The sequence below is a fragment of the Dromaius novaehollandiae genome, chromosome 3 (assembly GCF_036370855.1).
Source record: "Dromaius novaehollandiae isolate bDroNov1 chromosome 3, bDroNov1.hap1, whole genome shotgun sequence".
Classification (NCBI taxonomy): Eukaryota; Metazoa; Chordata; class Aves; order Casuariiformes; family Dromaiidae; genus Dromaius; species Dromaius novaehollandiae.
This window is the reverse complement of record NC_088100.1, coordinates 62,739,074-62,756,889: the sequence shown is the minus strand read 5'-3', so window position 1 is coordinate 62,756,889 and position 17,816 is coordinate 62,739,074. Positions and strand designations below refer to the sequence as shown.

The 17,816-nt window shown below is 37.0% G+C and overlaps 1 protein-coding gene across 8 annotated transcripts in view; it reads right to left on the bottom strand.

Moving 5' to 3' along the window:
* Window positions 1-17,816, bottom strand: part of EYA4 (EYA transcriptional coactivator and phosphatase 4) — a 154,987-nt gene that overhangs the window by 44,316 nt on the left and 92,855 nt on the right. For 3 of the 8 annotated variants that reach the window (XM_026120614.2, XM_026120626.2, XM_026120632.2), the window contains exons 4-5: window positions 9,177-9,301; window positions 2,117-2,209 (exon numbers count right to left, since the gene is read on the bottom strand). In XM_026120614.2, coding sequence (XP_025976399.1) covers window positions 2,117-2,209; window positions 9,177-9,301 — 218 coding nt within the window. Of the gene's footprint in view, window positions 1-2,116; window positions 2,210-7,925; window positions 7,995-9,176; window positions 9,302-17,816 lie in introns of all 8 variants that reach the window. The other 5 variants (XM_026120622.2, XM_026120638.2, XM_026120643.2 and 2 more) reach the window with 3 other exon arrangements.

Here is a 17,816-nt window from a genome sequence, read left to right as displayed (position 1 = left end):
TCCTCAACTGCTTGTTCAGCCTCTCACTCAGCTTTAAGAAACATCACGGGTTTTTATTGTCATTTGAGCATGAAAATCAATTTTAATGGGTAGAATATTTGAAGGAGAGAAATTCTACATGGCAGACTCTCAAATGGTTCTTAGGACTACGAGTTCTGTTTTCACCATCTCATTTTGTAAAAGTATTTAATAACATAACTAAATTGTTCCATACCAATGCATGTAAGACAGTGGAGGTTAAACCCCCATTAGTGGTGTACATGTCTACGCATCCGCATGAAATGAGAACACAGTTGTTTTGAAAGCTACAGGAAGGTACTAGCATTATGACTTTGTCACAGCTGGGAACGACACATATATGTAACTGATTATTAGGGAAAAAATGAACAACCTTCAGTGTTATGCTATGTTACACACTGTTTTCAATTGTGGATGGTTTGCTTGAAATGGCTTCTTTCCACTATTTATTATTTACTGTCACTGACAATCCATTAAGCTTCCCAAATAACCAGCTAGGTTAAAAAGTCAAATATATACTTTTATTAAGTGAGTTTTTATTGCTCCTTACCACCTCTGCCACAAAGCCGACCCAAACAAGTTGTCCAATTTGCGAGTACCAGTAAAAGGCAAGAGTGAAAATAATGGATTTAATTTTTATTTAAGGCTCAAGATGTTACCAAGGCAGCTCTGCATCTTACTCTGCAGTGATGAAGACTACACATTGCTCAGACAGACAGACTATTGCTCTTCCCACTTTGAATGACCACACTCATTTATTTCATACTTGAGTTTGTGGCCTGAGAATCAGGCTCATTTTTCATTTGAATCTGCAGGTGGCTAACAGACAAAAATGACTGTATAAAGCTCAAATTCCTGCCTTTTTTGAAGGCACCGATTATTTCTGAATCTCAGAAGTGCAGAGATCTCAACACTTCTTTTGAAGTCAATAGGAGCTAATGAGTGAGTGGCATCTTGGGAAATCAAGCTGTTTTTTAGGTATCCAAACATGAAATCGAGATAGCAATTTTTGGCACCCTTCGCGAAAATGTTGCTTAGTCATGTTCTACATACGAAATGCAACTCAGAGATCTTAAATACATTGCACAAGCTGACAAAATTTCACCAGCAATGCCAAAATCATATATGATCAGACTTTCTATAATCTGCAATCATTACTAAGAAAATTTTAGGACAGAGTAAAGACAGAGTCAAAGTTCTCACAAGAAAAAAAAAAGCTATTTTTATTTTAATGGCACTTGTTAGATTTTAAGTTCTTGAGTTTTTTCAATATAATCATAATGAGGAAAATGTTTTCATTTGTCTAATTGGATACAGTATATGATTGCTTTCATCTCTCAGAAGACCTTTTCTTCAAGAACTTGTACTTATTCACTATACTTTTCTGAATAATCAGCTTCAGAGTATATCTGCATTTACTGATGCATAAAGACAATTCCAACATTTATTCTCCCTCCCCCCTCCCTGTTGATATTATTAGGATGCTGTTTAATAATTAGAAGGCAGGTTATCTATGCTTTCCCACTGTTCATCACCTATAAATACTTTAATCTACTTAAAAGTTGCTGCTTCTGTTTGAGTTTTAAAAAGAAGTAACCAAGAACTTAAGACTTATTTAAACCAATATATATACTTTATTTACATGGACAGAAAGTAGTTTAGGGAAATTTGATCAGCATTTAAACTAAGATACTGCTTGCAGGAATAGAAAGATTATCACTGAAATATAACCCTTAAGATTTTAAATTTTACAAATTAGAATGGCTGTTACAAATACATCCCGACTTTCTTTCTTACTGAGATTGAACAGAACTAGCACCAAAAAAAAGCTACAGTACATGAATGACGTTATTACAATAAGATTTCAGCACACAAGAACGGTCTTAGTCACTAGTAAAGCTTTCTTAAGATCACAGCTCACGAGAATTGTAAATTAAGATGTTTTCTGAGAAAGCTATTATTATTATTTGGTATTAAAATGTTACTTTATTGTAGCTTTTAAAAGATTGCTTCCATGCAGTGAAATGTCCATTAGTGAAGGTTATTAAATGCTATATTAACGTGCATCTAATAATATATGATCTTATCATGGCTTTACCTGACCCAGTAAAAGTGTCAAGAGATCCATCTCCAGTTGTTGTTGTTGTTTCACTGCTGTTCATGGGCTCTGTTTTGACTGCAAGAAGAGACACTACATAGAAGAATAAGTAGACATGAGATTTTACTTCTAAATTTACACTGGAGTCCTCATGCCAGTTTCAGCAGTAGTAGTCTGGCTAGAATAAGCATGCGGGGTAACAGCTTAGACTTTCATTCTTCCATGTTATTGAGAATATTGTACAATGGCTTGGGCTGGAACAGCCATTCACCTATCTCTTTTTATGTGTGCATTCATCTATCTATTAGGTTTGGCAACTGGAATGTCTTCTGGGGAGATTTCAATTTAAATCTAATTCATTCTAACAATTCCCTATGATAAGCAGAGAGGAAGGAAACATTAGCTGTCAAGGAATGTAGCACGTAACAAAAATAGTTTTTCCTGACAAGTGAAACGATAATATGGTTTCATTTTCATACAGAACCAAAACGCTTTCACAGTGCCAGCCTTCTCCCTTTTCTCTTCCCTCATTTTCTGGTTTGTGTGTGGGGGAGCTTTTGGGGTTTGTTTTGTGCTAGGTCATTGGCAAGATATTTTCCATAAACTTAGAGAGAAGTAAAAAGGAAAAAGAGTAAGAAAAAGAAAATGAAACTGGAACTACAGGAGGGCATAAATGACAGCAATGACAAGTCAGCTTCTAATTAAATGTTACCAAATTAAAACGAAAGGTTAGCAAATATGCTATTTAATGTTACCAAAAATTTGGTTCCACTAGGAACTCAAAATATTTCTCATGAATCATCATGCACCCTTATCATCTAAGTTTTAACTGAAAACATCACAGGGGTAAGCTAGATTTTATAGTTTAAAATAACCTCAAGAGAAAATTTAGTGTGGACTTTTGTACTGGAATTTGGGAACCACTCTTCTAATTCATATGGTAAGAAACACAGGTACAGAATACACCCCGGCTTTTATTAGAAGTTTGACTGCCACATGTGGAAAAGCCCAATATGGTATCATAATTGCTTTGCAAAAGTCAGTTAAGCATGGCCCGCTTACAGATGCCACGGCATGGATCACTGTCTGGGGGTTTAGAGTGGAGCGGCAGGTATAAGGACCCACATGCCCCGTTATTGCAGTCACACTAGGTACCGAAATTCCAATGACACAGTCTGGGATTTTAAGAGAAGCCTTTGCTGTGATTGCTAAGCTGGCAGAGCCCCTTCTGGCAGATGTAACATGTGCCAGGCAGAGGCATTTTCTGCCAGCTAGCTACCCAACCCCTCCAAGAGACATCAGCTAAACTAAGCTGACCAAAGCTCCTGTCTGCATCCATGCCTGACTTCACTGGCAACAGTCAGGTGTGGGAGGGGTTCATGTTCTGAGCTGACAACGTATTTACAAATTATGGCCCAGATTTGACTCACCAAAAATAATCTCCCTTTAAGTACAGTGGATAGAGAGAGGTACTTCCAGAAGGTGATTCAGTTCAAGTACAGTTTGAGTTGCCCCCTTGATCATTTCTCTTAAAGTCTGTAGAGGAGATGATCGTAGATGGGCTAAATCTAGGATTTGGTGTTCACATGCAGAAAATGGCCAGAATGGTACCAATAGAGCCATTCTGCTATTCCTCCCCATGTGAGCACAAGAAGGAAGTGATCAGGAATTACACAGCTCTAATTACAGTTGCTGGTTTCCCAGAAAAGATGAGCCCAATGTGAGTTAGGTGTGCTAAGATAGCACACCCAATAGCCAGGAAAACTGCTGAACAGCTTTTACTTCAGTAAGTCATGTTGGATGTTACAGATGTTTAGCACTGCCTAAGTGACCTATGGTGAATTCAAAAAAATGCCTGTTTAGATAAAGCACGGAACAGTTGAGGAATCAGGGTACATTTGTCTCTGTGATGTACAGAATGTCCTGCAATGTTGCCAGTGTCGCAGTGCTAACGAAACCAAACAGCCCCTTCTTATATAAGTCACAGTTATGCTGCAGCTGTATCTTTCCTTTTCCTGTGAGAGGTTAAAAAATATTTGAATGTGTGTGCCTTTTAAAGGTAGACTTCTTTTCATTACCTTTTCTCTTTAAAATTGGGATACTCAGCTCTCTGCAAGCAGCAGGATATTAATTCAAAGTGAAATCATCATGGAAGAATTTTAGCCACATTTTTTCAAGCTGCTGTGCCCTCCTTAGCATTTTGCAGGCCTTTTATACTAATTTCAAAAAAACTGTGACAAAAATCATATACACTGAACAAATTTATTCATAAGAGTAGTTGACTGCTACTATTTTGTACTGAGATGAGAAAGACATGTTTTTATTTTCATCAAATCAGTAAGATATACATTCAGGAAAAGGCTTAATGGTCGTTCACCCTGTAATAACAATTGCCTCCACTAAATCTCAGGCCTTTCAGTCATGGAACATGTATTTTTGCTTGAAGCATGAAAAGTAACAAAATTCATTTCACCATATGCACATGCCTATTTCTCACAAGGAGAATGACAAATTATACTATGCCAGAAAGTTTTATCTTCCCCTCTGAAGATCTTTGATCATATTTTACTTTATAAGATACACATCTCTCTCCTCTGTAATTTTTTGGCATTTACCTACATGAAAAAAACCCCTACTTTTCAGGACCTTTAGCCACCTCTATTCAAGAAGGCATTCCATTACTGCCAGTGCTTAAGAGCCATGACCTATTGCATTCAGTGTTGTATTCAGAAAGACACTTTCGTATGTGCCTGTTTTCTTTAACTAAAGCTTCAGTGAGGAACGGATATGTGTACTTTAGAGTTATCTCTGTTTCTGGTTATTGCCAGTTCCACTGCACCTCCACCGACACAAATATTCACCATATTCTTTTGTTTTTGATCATTTTCTGTTTGCCAGGACAAGAAGAAACTCATTTGTGCACTTAAGGAAAAACACCATATTGGCACCATACTTTGTTCAAGAATACATATAGAAAATGTTTTTGTAGGTACTTGATTTTAAACAGTTCTACTTCATTACATTTGCATTTTATAACAGTAAGGAATTAATCTAGCTCTTTCCTCACTGCAGCTAGACATTTGGACTATTACCCTTCTTTTTTTTAATGTTGCATGTAATTAAACCAAGGGCAGGGGGGAAGCACTAAACTAACCAAAAGAGAAAAATTCTAATGTCAGACCAAAAATGGAATAACATTTGAAGTTGAAATCAAAACATAAGCTGACACCAGGTAAAAACACAGAATCATCCCTAGGTTTCCTGACACATGAGAAATGATGTGTGGTTCTGATACTCCTATAGCAACTTGTCTAGACATAGTACAAAGATTAAGAGTTTCAACCATCATACTGAAGGAATACTTTGAAGAATATAAACTGGACACCCTATTTTTTCAAGTGTGGATTAGAACTTATTTTTAAGCATTGAACAAGTAAAAATAAGATGAAAGGCCATCTTAGCTGGAAGTATATTTGGGTGTTGACAACAGTGAAGACTGAGCGTGTTAACAGAGTAGGGCCACCACAATGGTCGGGGGTGGAGCACATGATGTGCAAGGAGAAGCTGAGGGAGCTGTTTTTTTTCAGCCCTAACAGAAAGCTGACAGGAGAAGTAGTTGTGGTCTTCAGCAACCTAATGGGTAGAAGCAGAGATGATCAACAAAGGCACTCTCTTCTCAGAGATGCACAGTGAAGTACAGGAGGCAACAGACACAAGCTGCAGCAAGAAAAAATCCAATTAGATGTAAGGGGAAAATTCTTTACTCTGAGAGTGGTCAGGTACTTGGAGAGGTGCCCAGAAAGGCTGTGGGATCTCCACACTTGGAGATACTCAAAAATCGACTGGACGCAGCCTTGAGCAACATGATCTAACTTCAAAATTGGCCCTGCTCTGAGCAGGGGTTGAACCAGCTGACCTCCAGCAGTTTCTTCCAAATTTACTTATTCTATTGATTCTAAGACTAACTCAGAGTACAGTTCCCAACAGGCAACAGTTTTTACAATGTAAGTTCTTTGCTTGGTGAAACAACTTAGCAGGCCAATAAGGCTCTTGCTCTGCCAAGCTTTTTTTTTCCTAAGGAACCTCTCTGTGCTAAGGACTGAAAATGAAAATAGAGTTTTAGGAGCAGCAGATGCTACTACTATGCCCAGGGTTGGACCAGCAAGCGTGACAGCAGGAGGCAATGACAGCAATTGGAGCAAACAAGTCTAATTCTTTAAAAGCTCATGTAGAACAATCATGTAGGCAGCCTGCCATAGGAAGGATATTCTCCTTTCTTTTAGCAAGCCTAAGGATTTTGCTAAGGGAGGAAGCCAATAAGAACAAAGTGAAGTGGCTAGCAAAGAGTTTATGAAGCCAACGAGCTATGCAAGCTGTACAGAGGACAGCAGCTGAATGCAAAACATCTCATGTGACAGCTAGCAGCTGCCTGGTTAGCTGAGGCTTGCCTTAGAGCTGCACCAGGTCTGGAAGGCAAGAGACGAGCCTGGTTTGGGCAGAACACCTGAGATGAAGGATTGCGAAGGCAGGCACATGGTAGCAGCCAATCAGCAGCAGCCAGGGAAGCCCTATAGCATACATATCTCATGAAGGAACAGATGACGACATATATTAAGCTATACTTAATTTAAGCATATAATATCATATAATGATAGACATACTAGAAAGTGCAGGTATTGCACACACTGGCCTCCTGAGGACATACTCCACCAGAAGCATCTAAAGATTCTACTGCCATTGGAAAATCAGATTTAAGGCCACACCAAAGCTGAAGTGCCCCCAGTAATGCACAGACTTCGCCACTGGATTTCCTCACTCCTGATAATTAGTAGCTAAATTATTACCTTCAACATTTACCCAAAAATGCTGACCACATAACTGAAGTGACAGAATAAATTAGCCCAGTTTTTCCTTAAACTTAAATTCTTGTAACTGAGCAGGAACATTCACACAAAATCATTTATTCTAGTGCAAAATACACTTTTGTGCTCAAGTCTGAACTGTTTTTGATAAACTCTCTCAGGATACATGGCTTGCATATGGCAAGCTAATACTAAGGTCTTTTCAAAAAGCAAGCTTTTTACATCTTCCTAACTTTAGCCCAAATCTGTGCAGCTTAAGCACCTATGCTTGTAGATAGTCACAGCAATGCATGTTTACACTTACTATTATTTCTATAGGTACTACAACAGTATTACATATATAATTATTACGAAGCATTATAATTCATAACAGTTAGTAATACACACAAAAGGAAACTCACAAATAAAAACAGCTTGGAAAATCTGGCCAAATGTTTGTAAAGTGGCAAGTTACATGTAGTAGCACACTAGATAAAGGCTTTAATAATAAAAGCAGCAGTAGTAATGTCAATCTTGATTTTTGCTCAGGTAATCATGTAATGTTGTATGTAAAATAAAAGAAAAACAAATGGGCATTCTGTGGAAAATCCGTTAATCTGACTTCCAGAGATGATGAGTACTAGCAGTTTCCAGCAAAGTCATCAGCACTGGATTCTCACGGTCTCTCAGAGTATGTATACAGTTAACCTAAATGAGAGTCAGTTTAAATTCTCATTGTTCATCAAATGGCTTTCAACTTATGGTAAGATAAATATTTATTACAACTTCCTTCCAGTTTTCTGGCTCTGGGAAAGGCCTCTAAGAAGGGGTTGGAAAAAAAGCGATGGAAAAAAAACCCAACATGTAAATGTTCAAACCACAGAACAAAAGCAGACCAAGAGAGATGCCACACAGCAGTCACAAAGACACACCACCACACACATGCACTGTACCAGGATCTCTCATACTTGTTGCAGAAGAGGGAGTACTGCAACTCAGCAACCAGTCTGCAGTATTTAAAACGGTCATGTTGTCTCCTGAGAACACGAATAGTATAATGGTTCATTGTCCGAGTGTCTGTTCAATGTACATGAATATTCTTCAATGCAAGTAAGTGTTTTTGCGCTTTGAGCCAAGTCTTTTAACTGCACTGTATTGTTTTTATGAGTATTATTTTAACTAGTTTATTTATGCAAGTATAATATAGAGTCATATAGTTATTAGTGTTCTTTAAAGATATGCTTGTAGTTTTCCCCTCTCTTTATGGAAGAATATGCATTTTATTTAAAAATATAAATAGGTTGAACCTTAATGGTTCAGTCTTTCTCTGCAGGACTCTGTTCCCTCCGTATACACAGGCACTTTTTATTGACATTGACAGATTATTTTTTAGACAAGGGTAAGAATGAAATGCTTTACATTGTGGTCAGAAGGAAAAAGCTATAAGGATTTTGGTGCCAACTATTAAGATGGAATATAGCGTAGAGCAATGTATAAACTCCAAAAAGGAGGTCTGAAAGTCTAGCTCAACTGGTATCAATGGTGTTACTCTCACTGCTACCAATGGGGCCAGGACTCCGTCTCAGAACATGATACCCTTCCTCCCACTGCTCCATTTCAGCTATGGCAGAACCTATTATCTGCACAGAAAACACTGAACCATCTGTGTTTTAGCTGCATGGTAGTACTGTCCCTGCAGTAATAGACCAAAAACAATCAGTAAGCTTTAAGAAAACCTTAAAGTCATTTTATGAAAAAAAAACTGTCATTACCTGCAAAGAAATGGAATTAGTGTGTTCACTGTGTGAGCAAATTACCTAAACCAGCACTAGTGCCAATTTTGAGGCACTTCTTTTGACATAGCTTTTAAATTAACCAAAAGGGGTATAGTTTAGTGTATAATAGCAAATCATTACTCAGCAATGAAGTATGAAGCAGAAAAGGCAATCTATTTCAAGTTACCAACAAAAATAACCAAATATAAACTTTACATTAAGTGAGCAAAACCTCAGGCTGAATGTCTTTATTTTCATTTGTGTTGTAGAATAGCAAACTGAAATAAAGTGTAAATTTAAATATTAAATGACTGCGATTTTTTCATAAATTTTGCTGGTTTTATAAATGGGCTCATGCTCATCATTCAAAAGGGTAACTTAAAAAATGCACATGACTAAAAACTAGCCAAAACCTTCTGTGCACCAGCGATATCTTATACTTACCCCCAGTTCCATTTGTTGTAACTGATGTACTACTGAGATTAGATTTATCCAGTTTGGTACTACCTGGCGCATCAGTACTTCCAACAAGATTATGAGGACTTGCTAGATCTTGCATTTCCATAGACCTGTTACAGAAGAAAGCAATAGTATTTAAATATATTGTGATACTATCTATACTAATATAAATTTTTTAAAATAACTTTTTTGACATGGAACTTTTTAATGTAGCTAGATTTACAAATCAGTATAGGGTCCTCTGAGGTCTTCTTTGTTCTGTAGCAAACTTAAGAAAGTAGCTATTAATTTGATATGAGCAGCAACAACCCCAGTATTTTCTACCTTTCCTCCAGGTATTATGAAGTAAATAACACAGGCTGACAAAATTGCTCAAAGTGCCTGTAAAAGATGTGCATGAGGGAATGCAAAAACACACATATGTGCATATGTTTTAGAAGTAAATGGATAAACTAAGCAAGAAGTCAGTCATTACATAGCAATACAGAAAAACTTCTGACTCCCATTATCTGTATGCCAACCACCAGTGGTCAATAAATTCACACTAAAGCATAGTAAGAGAGCTTACAAGTGAAAGAAAAAAGTTGTCAAGTACATCTGGAAGCTTCTTCAATCTCACAAGTACATGTGTTCTTATTAGCCTGATTTATTTTTCTTCCAAGTCGTTTCCAGGCAACTTGCAAAATTTCCAAAAGGCAATGATGTGCATATAGATCACAGTGGATTTCAGTGGCACAGTCACACTGAGGGACTGCAGATGCTTTCAGTCAGGGCAACAGACCTGCCTTCCTCACATGCAGCAGACAATGCATACAAGGAGCGTTCCACATTAGGCTGGCATCACAACCTGATGTGCAGTGAGTGCTCCCCTTTTCCTTGCTTCATTTATAAATTACATAATTTTTTTCCCCACAGAAACATGCAAAAGGCTATGCATAAGCACATTTGCAAGTCCATCTGCAAGCAAAGAATTATTTACCATATGTATTCTACAAAAGCCAATATTGTCTTACAGACTTGTAAAAGCCCAATATCATTGTAGAAGATTGAAACGGCTAGGAAAGAGATGAACAGCTGGGATAGTTTAGTAAGTATAACTGTTACTTTATATTCACATTCTGGACAGGAAGAGCAGTGGCCAAGTGCTAAGGTAACACCCATCATCTTATGTATTCATTGAAAGTTTCCCTTTGAACTGTCTATCCTCTGTGCTCCGCACAGATTGCCCTGGGGAAAAAAAAAATATATATATATATATATATATGTATATGTGTCTGCTGTCTGAATCTGGTTTTTGCTCCAAGAAAAAAAAAAAAAAAAAAAAAAACAAAGAAAAGGAGAAAGAATTTTTGTGCTAATTCATTTGATCTCCAGGTTCCCTTAGTTTGCCTCTCATTACATTCACATACCCCAAGACAGATTGAGAGCTTTCATGTCTTGAATATCTTATGGTTTAGGAAATATTACATCACAACTGGGAAAATACGCCAAGGCCTTATCTAAAGCCACATGAAGCCCATTTTCTCCAGTAAAAGCTTGAACCAGGTCTGAGACCCAGCAGTATTCTATCGGCAGGGCAGTCTCCCCCCAAAACAGTCTGGATGAGTAGTGGAAAGCTTATATTGCAGAAAGTCATACACCAGTAGGTAAGAATTTTATAGCAATATTCAAGGAAACGCAATGGCACAAACTGAGATTTGAACTGCCTTAACACATATTTCATTACTTAATTGTATATACATTTCCACACATCTGTCAGCAGTGCATTAGATTTCTTGTCTACTGGAAATGTGACTAGTGTTGGATGAAATAAAATGAACTCAAGTGGTTTACTATTCCATCAGTTTTTGTTTAGTAGTTTCTATACAACAAGAATAGCAGCTAAAGGTTAAAGAAAGTCTGTGAGTTTCCATTTTGTCTGTATTTAAGGGAATAAGAGAAAGCTACACAAAATAAACAACGTATGCTTCATTGCATATACAATTTAATATTCCCCATGTGTTCACTTAGCAGTTTAAGTGTCATGATTTCCTGTTCAAATCTGATGAGAGATACCTAATGGACAGTTCTCACGCAGAAAGTTTACATGTGCTTTTTTTCTTGTTTAACATAAAACCTGCAATAATTTCTTTCCAGAGACGTATATATCACAGACGCAAGAGGTATGTGCATCATCAGTATTTCATAAGCAAAATCATTAACTTACCTAGCTACTGTATTTAAAGACTCTTTGTCTCAAGCAAATTTGATACTCAAATGAATCAGATTTTTTTAAGCAGAAAACTAGGTCCATTCGTTTTCTTTTTTTGCCAAAAAATATAAACAGATCTGACCTTGTAAAAGGAATAGTTATTGCTCCATACCAATATGACACCTTTTGTGCAGAAAAGTGTACCACCTTACATTTGTTTTCTATGCTCAGCATCCAGCAAAAGGCAGTCCAGTCCATAAACAGTGCCCCTGATTGTAATGCAAGTGAATTAATCAATCAATACTATCTTAAAAATAGCACATTTACGAACAGAAATTTTAGCTGGATGAGTAAAAGACACCTTGCACTTATGGGTAGGCTATTACAGATAAAAAGGATATCCAAAAGGATAAAAAGTTTCACAAAACCACTTGTATACATTTACACTTACCGTGGGTGCTCTACCTTGTGTGAGCAAGTAATGGGATTATTTTAATGTATCCCTATGTGACATATTTATTCAAGTGCACGTTACCTTCTGTGTAACAGCTTTCAATTCACCTTTCTGGATGCTTTTAGTTTACTTTTAGCCTAAAATTTCTCAGGAAGATATAATGGACCTACCAAAAATCTTACAGTAGCAGTGAATAAAGGATTCAGGAAAAACGTTTTATAAAATGGATGAAATAATTCCAACATCTTGAATTCATTTTTTCAAATTAAATGTTTATCAGACTCCTGCTTTCACTGACTTAACCAGAAGCAGGTTTGGGTTCAGTATGTGTTTTCCTGCAATAACTAAGGAAAAAAAAAAGTAAAGAGTGATCTCTGAAGGACCAATTAATATTTCTAAGTGCATGTGGTTATTTATTAAAGACTGTTTTCTAGTACATGCAGGGTGTTTCAATTTAAACAGAATAATGTCTATTGTTAAAGCTGCTTAAACAACTACACCATACAACTTTATTTTTCATTTGTTGTTGCCCTGCCACGCATGCAACTGAGCTACAGTTTCCCAAATCTTGCTTTGTCTCAGACTACTTTTTAGAGTAATTAAGCCAAGTGTTCAGTTGTATCAGAACATAATTCTTTGAAGAAATGGATTGTTTTGCAAGATATTCTTTTAAATTCCTCCTGTTTACCTGAGCAGTATTAGTATGAGTCTAAGCTTCTGAGCAAAAACCAGAAATTTAGCAAGATGGAATTATCTTTTACTCTGCTTTGGCTAAACTTCAGGTTTTTGAAAATTGGTATTTGCATGTGCTTAGTGGATCATTTTAGAGGCTTACTGGAAAAGTCTCTAAAACATCCCATTTGCACAGAACATCCTCCCAGATCCCAGAGGGCTTCAGCTCTAACCTGAACACGGACAATTTCAACAAACCACAGCAGGGCTGTGGGGGACTCTTGGGGTTTCCACTTAAGGTCACATTTTCTTCCCTGGCTTGAAGTGACATCTTTTTAAATGATAACTTAGGTTAAGAAATGGGTTAAACAACAGCATCCAAAGAGATATTCTTCCCACCCGTCTTTACAATGGCAACTGGACAGAACTTGTGACGTACCCTGGATCACTTAAGCAAGCAGCCCAGCATCATAATCTAAACTTTCATGTGTAGCAAATCTAAACTAAAAGTGAATTGAAAGAAGGACTAGTAGAAGGCTATTTAAAATGTAATCTTTCCATTCAGTTTCGAAATGAGTCAAAAAGAATTCTTTATAAGGAAATTACCTACATAATTTTCTTTAGCAGAATCTTTACTAGACTTTACTAGGGCACACATACATTATCTATTTTTTTTTCTTAGTTTTACCTGTTTCCCTTTCCTATTACAACCCCTGTTCTTACATGTCCCAAACCTTTCCACAGAAACCTGCAGCCTTGTCCAGTTAAGATATCAGCTACCCTGAAGCTTCTGAAATTAAACAAAAAAGGAATTCCCTCTTATTTAAAATTAACTTTTAGAGCAGTATTAATGTTGGGTAACAGATCTGTTCAGACTCAGCTAAATCTGATTCCTACTGCTGTAGGCTCAGCTCTCTGACCAATATAACAGTTCTGAAGAAAATCAGTTTTTGGTTTTTCTTACCATTTGACACAGAAAAATTTGTTAATGCAGATTTTTTAGCCATGTTCTGAATATGACTAGTAAGCCTATCATGCTTCAATAAGCAATCTGAACTAGTCCATACAAAGCTTTCAATCTGACAAAAAAAAATCAGAATGTATATATATGCACATATACAAATGTCATTAGTATAATAAAATCTATACAAAAATTGCAACAAAGCTTAAAAAAAATCACCAGCAAGAGATATCATATTTATATTTTTTTCTAGCCTTTCAGAAAACTGTATCTTGCACATCACATTCACAATTAGGCCAGGGATTTTTCATGCTTACATCTACATAAACTGTATATAACGCAATTAAAAAGAAGTTACACTAATCCTTTACTGAGCAGTAAGAAAAAAGGTGGAGAGACATGGATTCTGGTTCATGGACATGTTTTGGGAGAAATACACACATACGTACAAATATATGTATATTAACAAACAACTACATACATACTTTTAATAGTTTTCTGGTGCTGAACATACACACATATACGTGTATATGAATGCACAACAAAAAACCCCAAAACTTTCCAACATCTTTTAATCAAGGACTCTCACAAATAGTAGAACACAACACATAGGCTAAGAACAATCCTCAGACACGTAACATTTTTAATTATTATACTAATCCTAAAATACAAGTTAATAATTTTTGCTTTTCCAGGTGCTTTAATACTGTGTATGGCAGCCTTTGAAATTTTTTGCCACTGTAAAAGGTAATGAAAAAACAGCAAGACTGATGAGGTAAATTTTCTCCATTGACATGATTCCCAGGCTCATCAACTCCTTCTGCTTTGTATTTTCTCAAGCTTAATAGCTGGCCACAATCTTTTGCTTTACTAGGCACCATCTTGCGAAAGCATGCCCCAATATTATGCAAGTTTTGGGAGCCTGCCAGAGTTTTAAAAACAAATAATACTTCTGGGCACTAACAAGACCTCCTCTACACTCTCCTTGAGGCCTCATTTCTTAACTTGTAAAGTGATCTGATATAGCACTAAGAAGCAGTAAAAGATGTCATGATATAAGGATACAACCAGCAAATGCCCTTCAGAGTTTTATTTTATTACTTAAAAAAAAAAAACAATCCAGAAAATAAGAACTGAACTTTTTGCAACCATTTGGGAATGGAAAGTGGATTCTAGTGCAGAATTTCTTTCTCTCGTGATTTGGTAATTAGGATGTCAACTTTCATATTAAAAAAGTAAGAGAAAGAAGGAAAACGAGTACCACACTGATCTTCCAAAAAATACTTTTTCTTTGTCAATTTACAACCGATGTCAGACAAAGGATATCACAGGGATGAAACCTTAGTGAAATGAAGAAGGGCAACATCAGTTTTCTACTGCATTAATAAATACCACATCAGTTTTCTACTGCATTAATAAATACCACATAGTAAATAAATAATAAAAATACCATGAGGTTCAGCTTAGTAGAACTGTAACTGTAGAGTAAGGACTGCACTTACAGTGCTTATGAATATGGATGATTCATTACAAACTTGAATCTCATGGTGCAGGTTCCCAGTGCTGAAGTTCATGAGTTCAAGCTTGCAAGGAAATAACCTCTACCCAGGGACTGCAACAGCACTGCACACTGTGGAGAGAAGCCTTGCACTGCAGAGAGATAACAGCTTGAGGAAAACCGGTCCTGCCCATTTTTGGTTTATAGCTTTTTAGATCTCTTTTTAGACCTTGTAGAGGGTAGGGCTCCTTAGATGACCCTTTGGGGTATAAAGTGGCACTGGGTACGATTATATCTCCATTTTGCTTTTGTGACTATTGTCTTTCTCTTGGTTATTCAAGTTCTAATTCCAGGAGAAAAAAAACATCATGCAGATGGTATTACTTTACATGAGATGTCTGACAGGTAGGCAGCCTCAGTGCTCAGGCAGCACTTGGTGCAGACAGCTCAGATGTAAACGTGAGCAAACAGGTTCAGTGATAAAGGCCAGCTTTGTAGTGTGCCTCATTATGCCATTTAAAGCTGGAGAAAAAGGATGTTTCCTTTAACAGCACTGCAGCTTCTTCCCCAACTCCCCCATCCTAATTCCCCAACTAAACTTTTATTACTGCCCTCCTGTTTTGACTCAGTGTCACCTTGAGATTCTCTGCCCTTCCCCACAAATAGGTGCCATATATGTTTGTCTCCATTAAATCTATGCTTCCTTCTTTTCTCATCACACAAGCAAATGCCAAAGGCCATAGCTTTTATTAGTCTAGGATATGGCTACTGCTATAGCAATAAGCAGGTCTTGTTTTACCAAAAGAGATAAACGGATATCATTGTGATGGGTCTAACAAGAAAATTTGACTAAATATTGTAAAGATGAATATCGCTTTACAAATTCAAGTTGATTTTTGCTGAACAAGAAAGCTGATACTTTCTTCTTTTTCTATCTGACGGATAAAATGAAGGTGAAAAGCTTGAAAGCTTGTGTTTGTTCTAGTGATGACTAAACACAGTAATGAATTCAGAAAGCATAGATTTTCATGCTGCATAATTGCTGAAATCTGCCATGTGCTTGAAAGTCAGTAACTCTATGGTCTCCCTGGCTTCTGATTGACTGAGACATTTTATTTCAGCTTAATATCATTTAATATAGTTTCCAGCAAACCACTGAAAAATGTTTATTCTACTACAACTGAGTTGGCCACAGATTCACATTGAATTATTTTCTTGCTTAATTAACTTTGATTTCCACATTTCTGGATAAAACGTAGAATAATTTCTAGGAAACATTTCTGGTTTGTTCTATTGGACACTTTAACCATTTGTCCAAAGCCAAAAAGTACTAAAATGAATACATAAAAATCAAGACAATTCTGGCATGAAAAAAGCTTATTAAGTTATTTAACTTCAGCATACACTTCCAACTCACACTGTCTATGCCCAGGAGATTTCTTCACTAAGAAAACACAGGTCTACACCAGCAAAAAATAGCAGACTTTCATAACGGGAAGCCTTTTCTCTGTATTTCTTCCCTTCCACCCCATCTCCCCATCTGGCACTTTGGGATTGGTTTGATTTGACAAAGATATATGACAGTTTTATATGGGACACCATTATATTCTGATTGTAATAAATGGATACACCCACAAAAAACAAAGCTACACGGCGTGATACCTTCTGGCTAGCTGGATCCCAGCCTTTGAGATCTCTTTTCTGAATATGAATATGAATGTGACAGTCACAGGTTTGATATGATCTGTTTTTAGCTCAAGGTCTATGCTCTAGGCATTGGGGGAAGTATCTGGCAAGTGATAGTAAAGTGTTTGAACAGATTATTTCCTGTCTTCTCCTAGAAAAAGGCAACTGGTTAGAGAAAATCATTCTAGTAGCCAGCCAGACAGCACCTGTATTAAAAAAATAGAGCGAGCCAGGGACTGTTCTCCAGCCCACAGGCCAGCTGAGATGGAATAGTTGAGAGAACAGTAGGGAGACACATTCTCTTAGTCTGCATACAGACTGGTCCATCCTGAACCAGAGCTACATCTGAGCATGTCTGAGTTCTAGATGGCACACACTGAACCTAAGCCTAGCACAGCTCTAATAATTTAACAGCATGGATATTCCCCATGCCACAACTCAGGCTCATGCACAGTTAACGTATGGCTTAGCCATACAGCCCATAGACCACAAGGTAGATTGCACAGTTCTGGTCCCAGTCTGAATGGAAAAAGACATAAAGGTACATGGCAGGTTAAACATGAGTTTAACCTACTATTTAGAAAAGGGTGAGTAAAGAAGGTTTTGAAGTCATTGTGTGAGCATTTAAATAAATCAAAAGTGATAATGACACAATGGTTCCACAGGGAGCTGTCAAGCATCCAACTTACATGAAATACAGACTACCATTTTACAGATACATAAGATCTAAATACAGATCTTTGGATCACAAGGCCACATTTTCAAAGAGTAGTTCACCCAACAGCCCCCATTTCCACTTCTGATCGTTTCCAGATGTGATCAGCAGACACCAATTCTGTGGTTCTTACAACACGATATTATAAACAAATTACAAATACTTCTGTAAAAATTGCTAGAACACCAACAGCAAGCCTGTAGTCTTCCCCCCTACTCTACAACTTCTTAATGGAAACTGCAGATGTTGATCCTTTAATAAGGTCTCTGGGTGGCGTTTGGAGTCACATTTGAAATGTCTGCTCAGAATTTCAGTCTTTTCTGCATCTCCAAGAGATGACCACCAGTCAAACTGCTCCAGAGTAACAGGTAACAAACTGAAAAACTGAAGAACGTCACTAAGTCTTTCTTCAGTATTTTTAACCGCAACCAAGACTATTTCTCATATA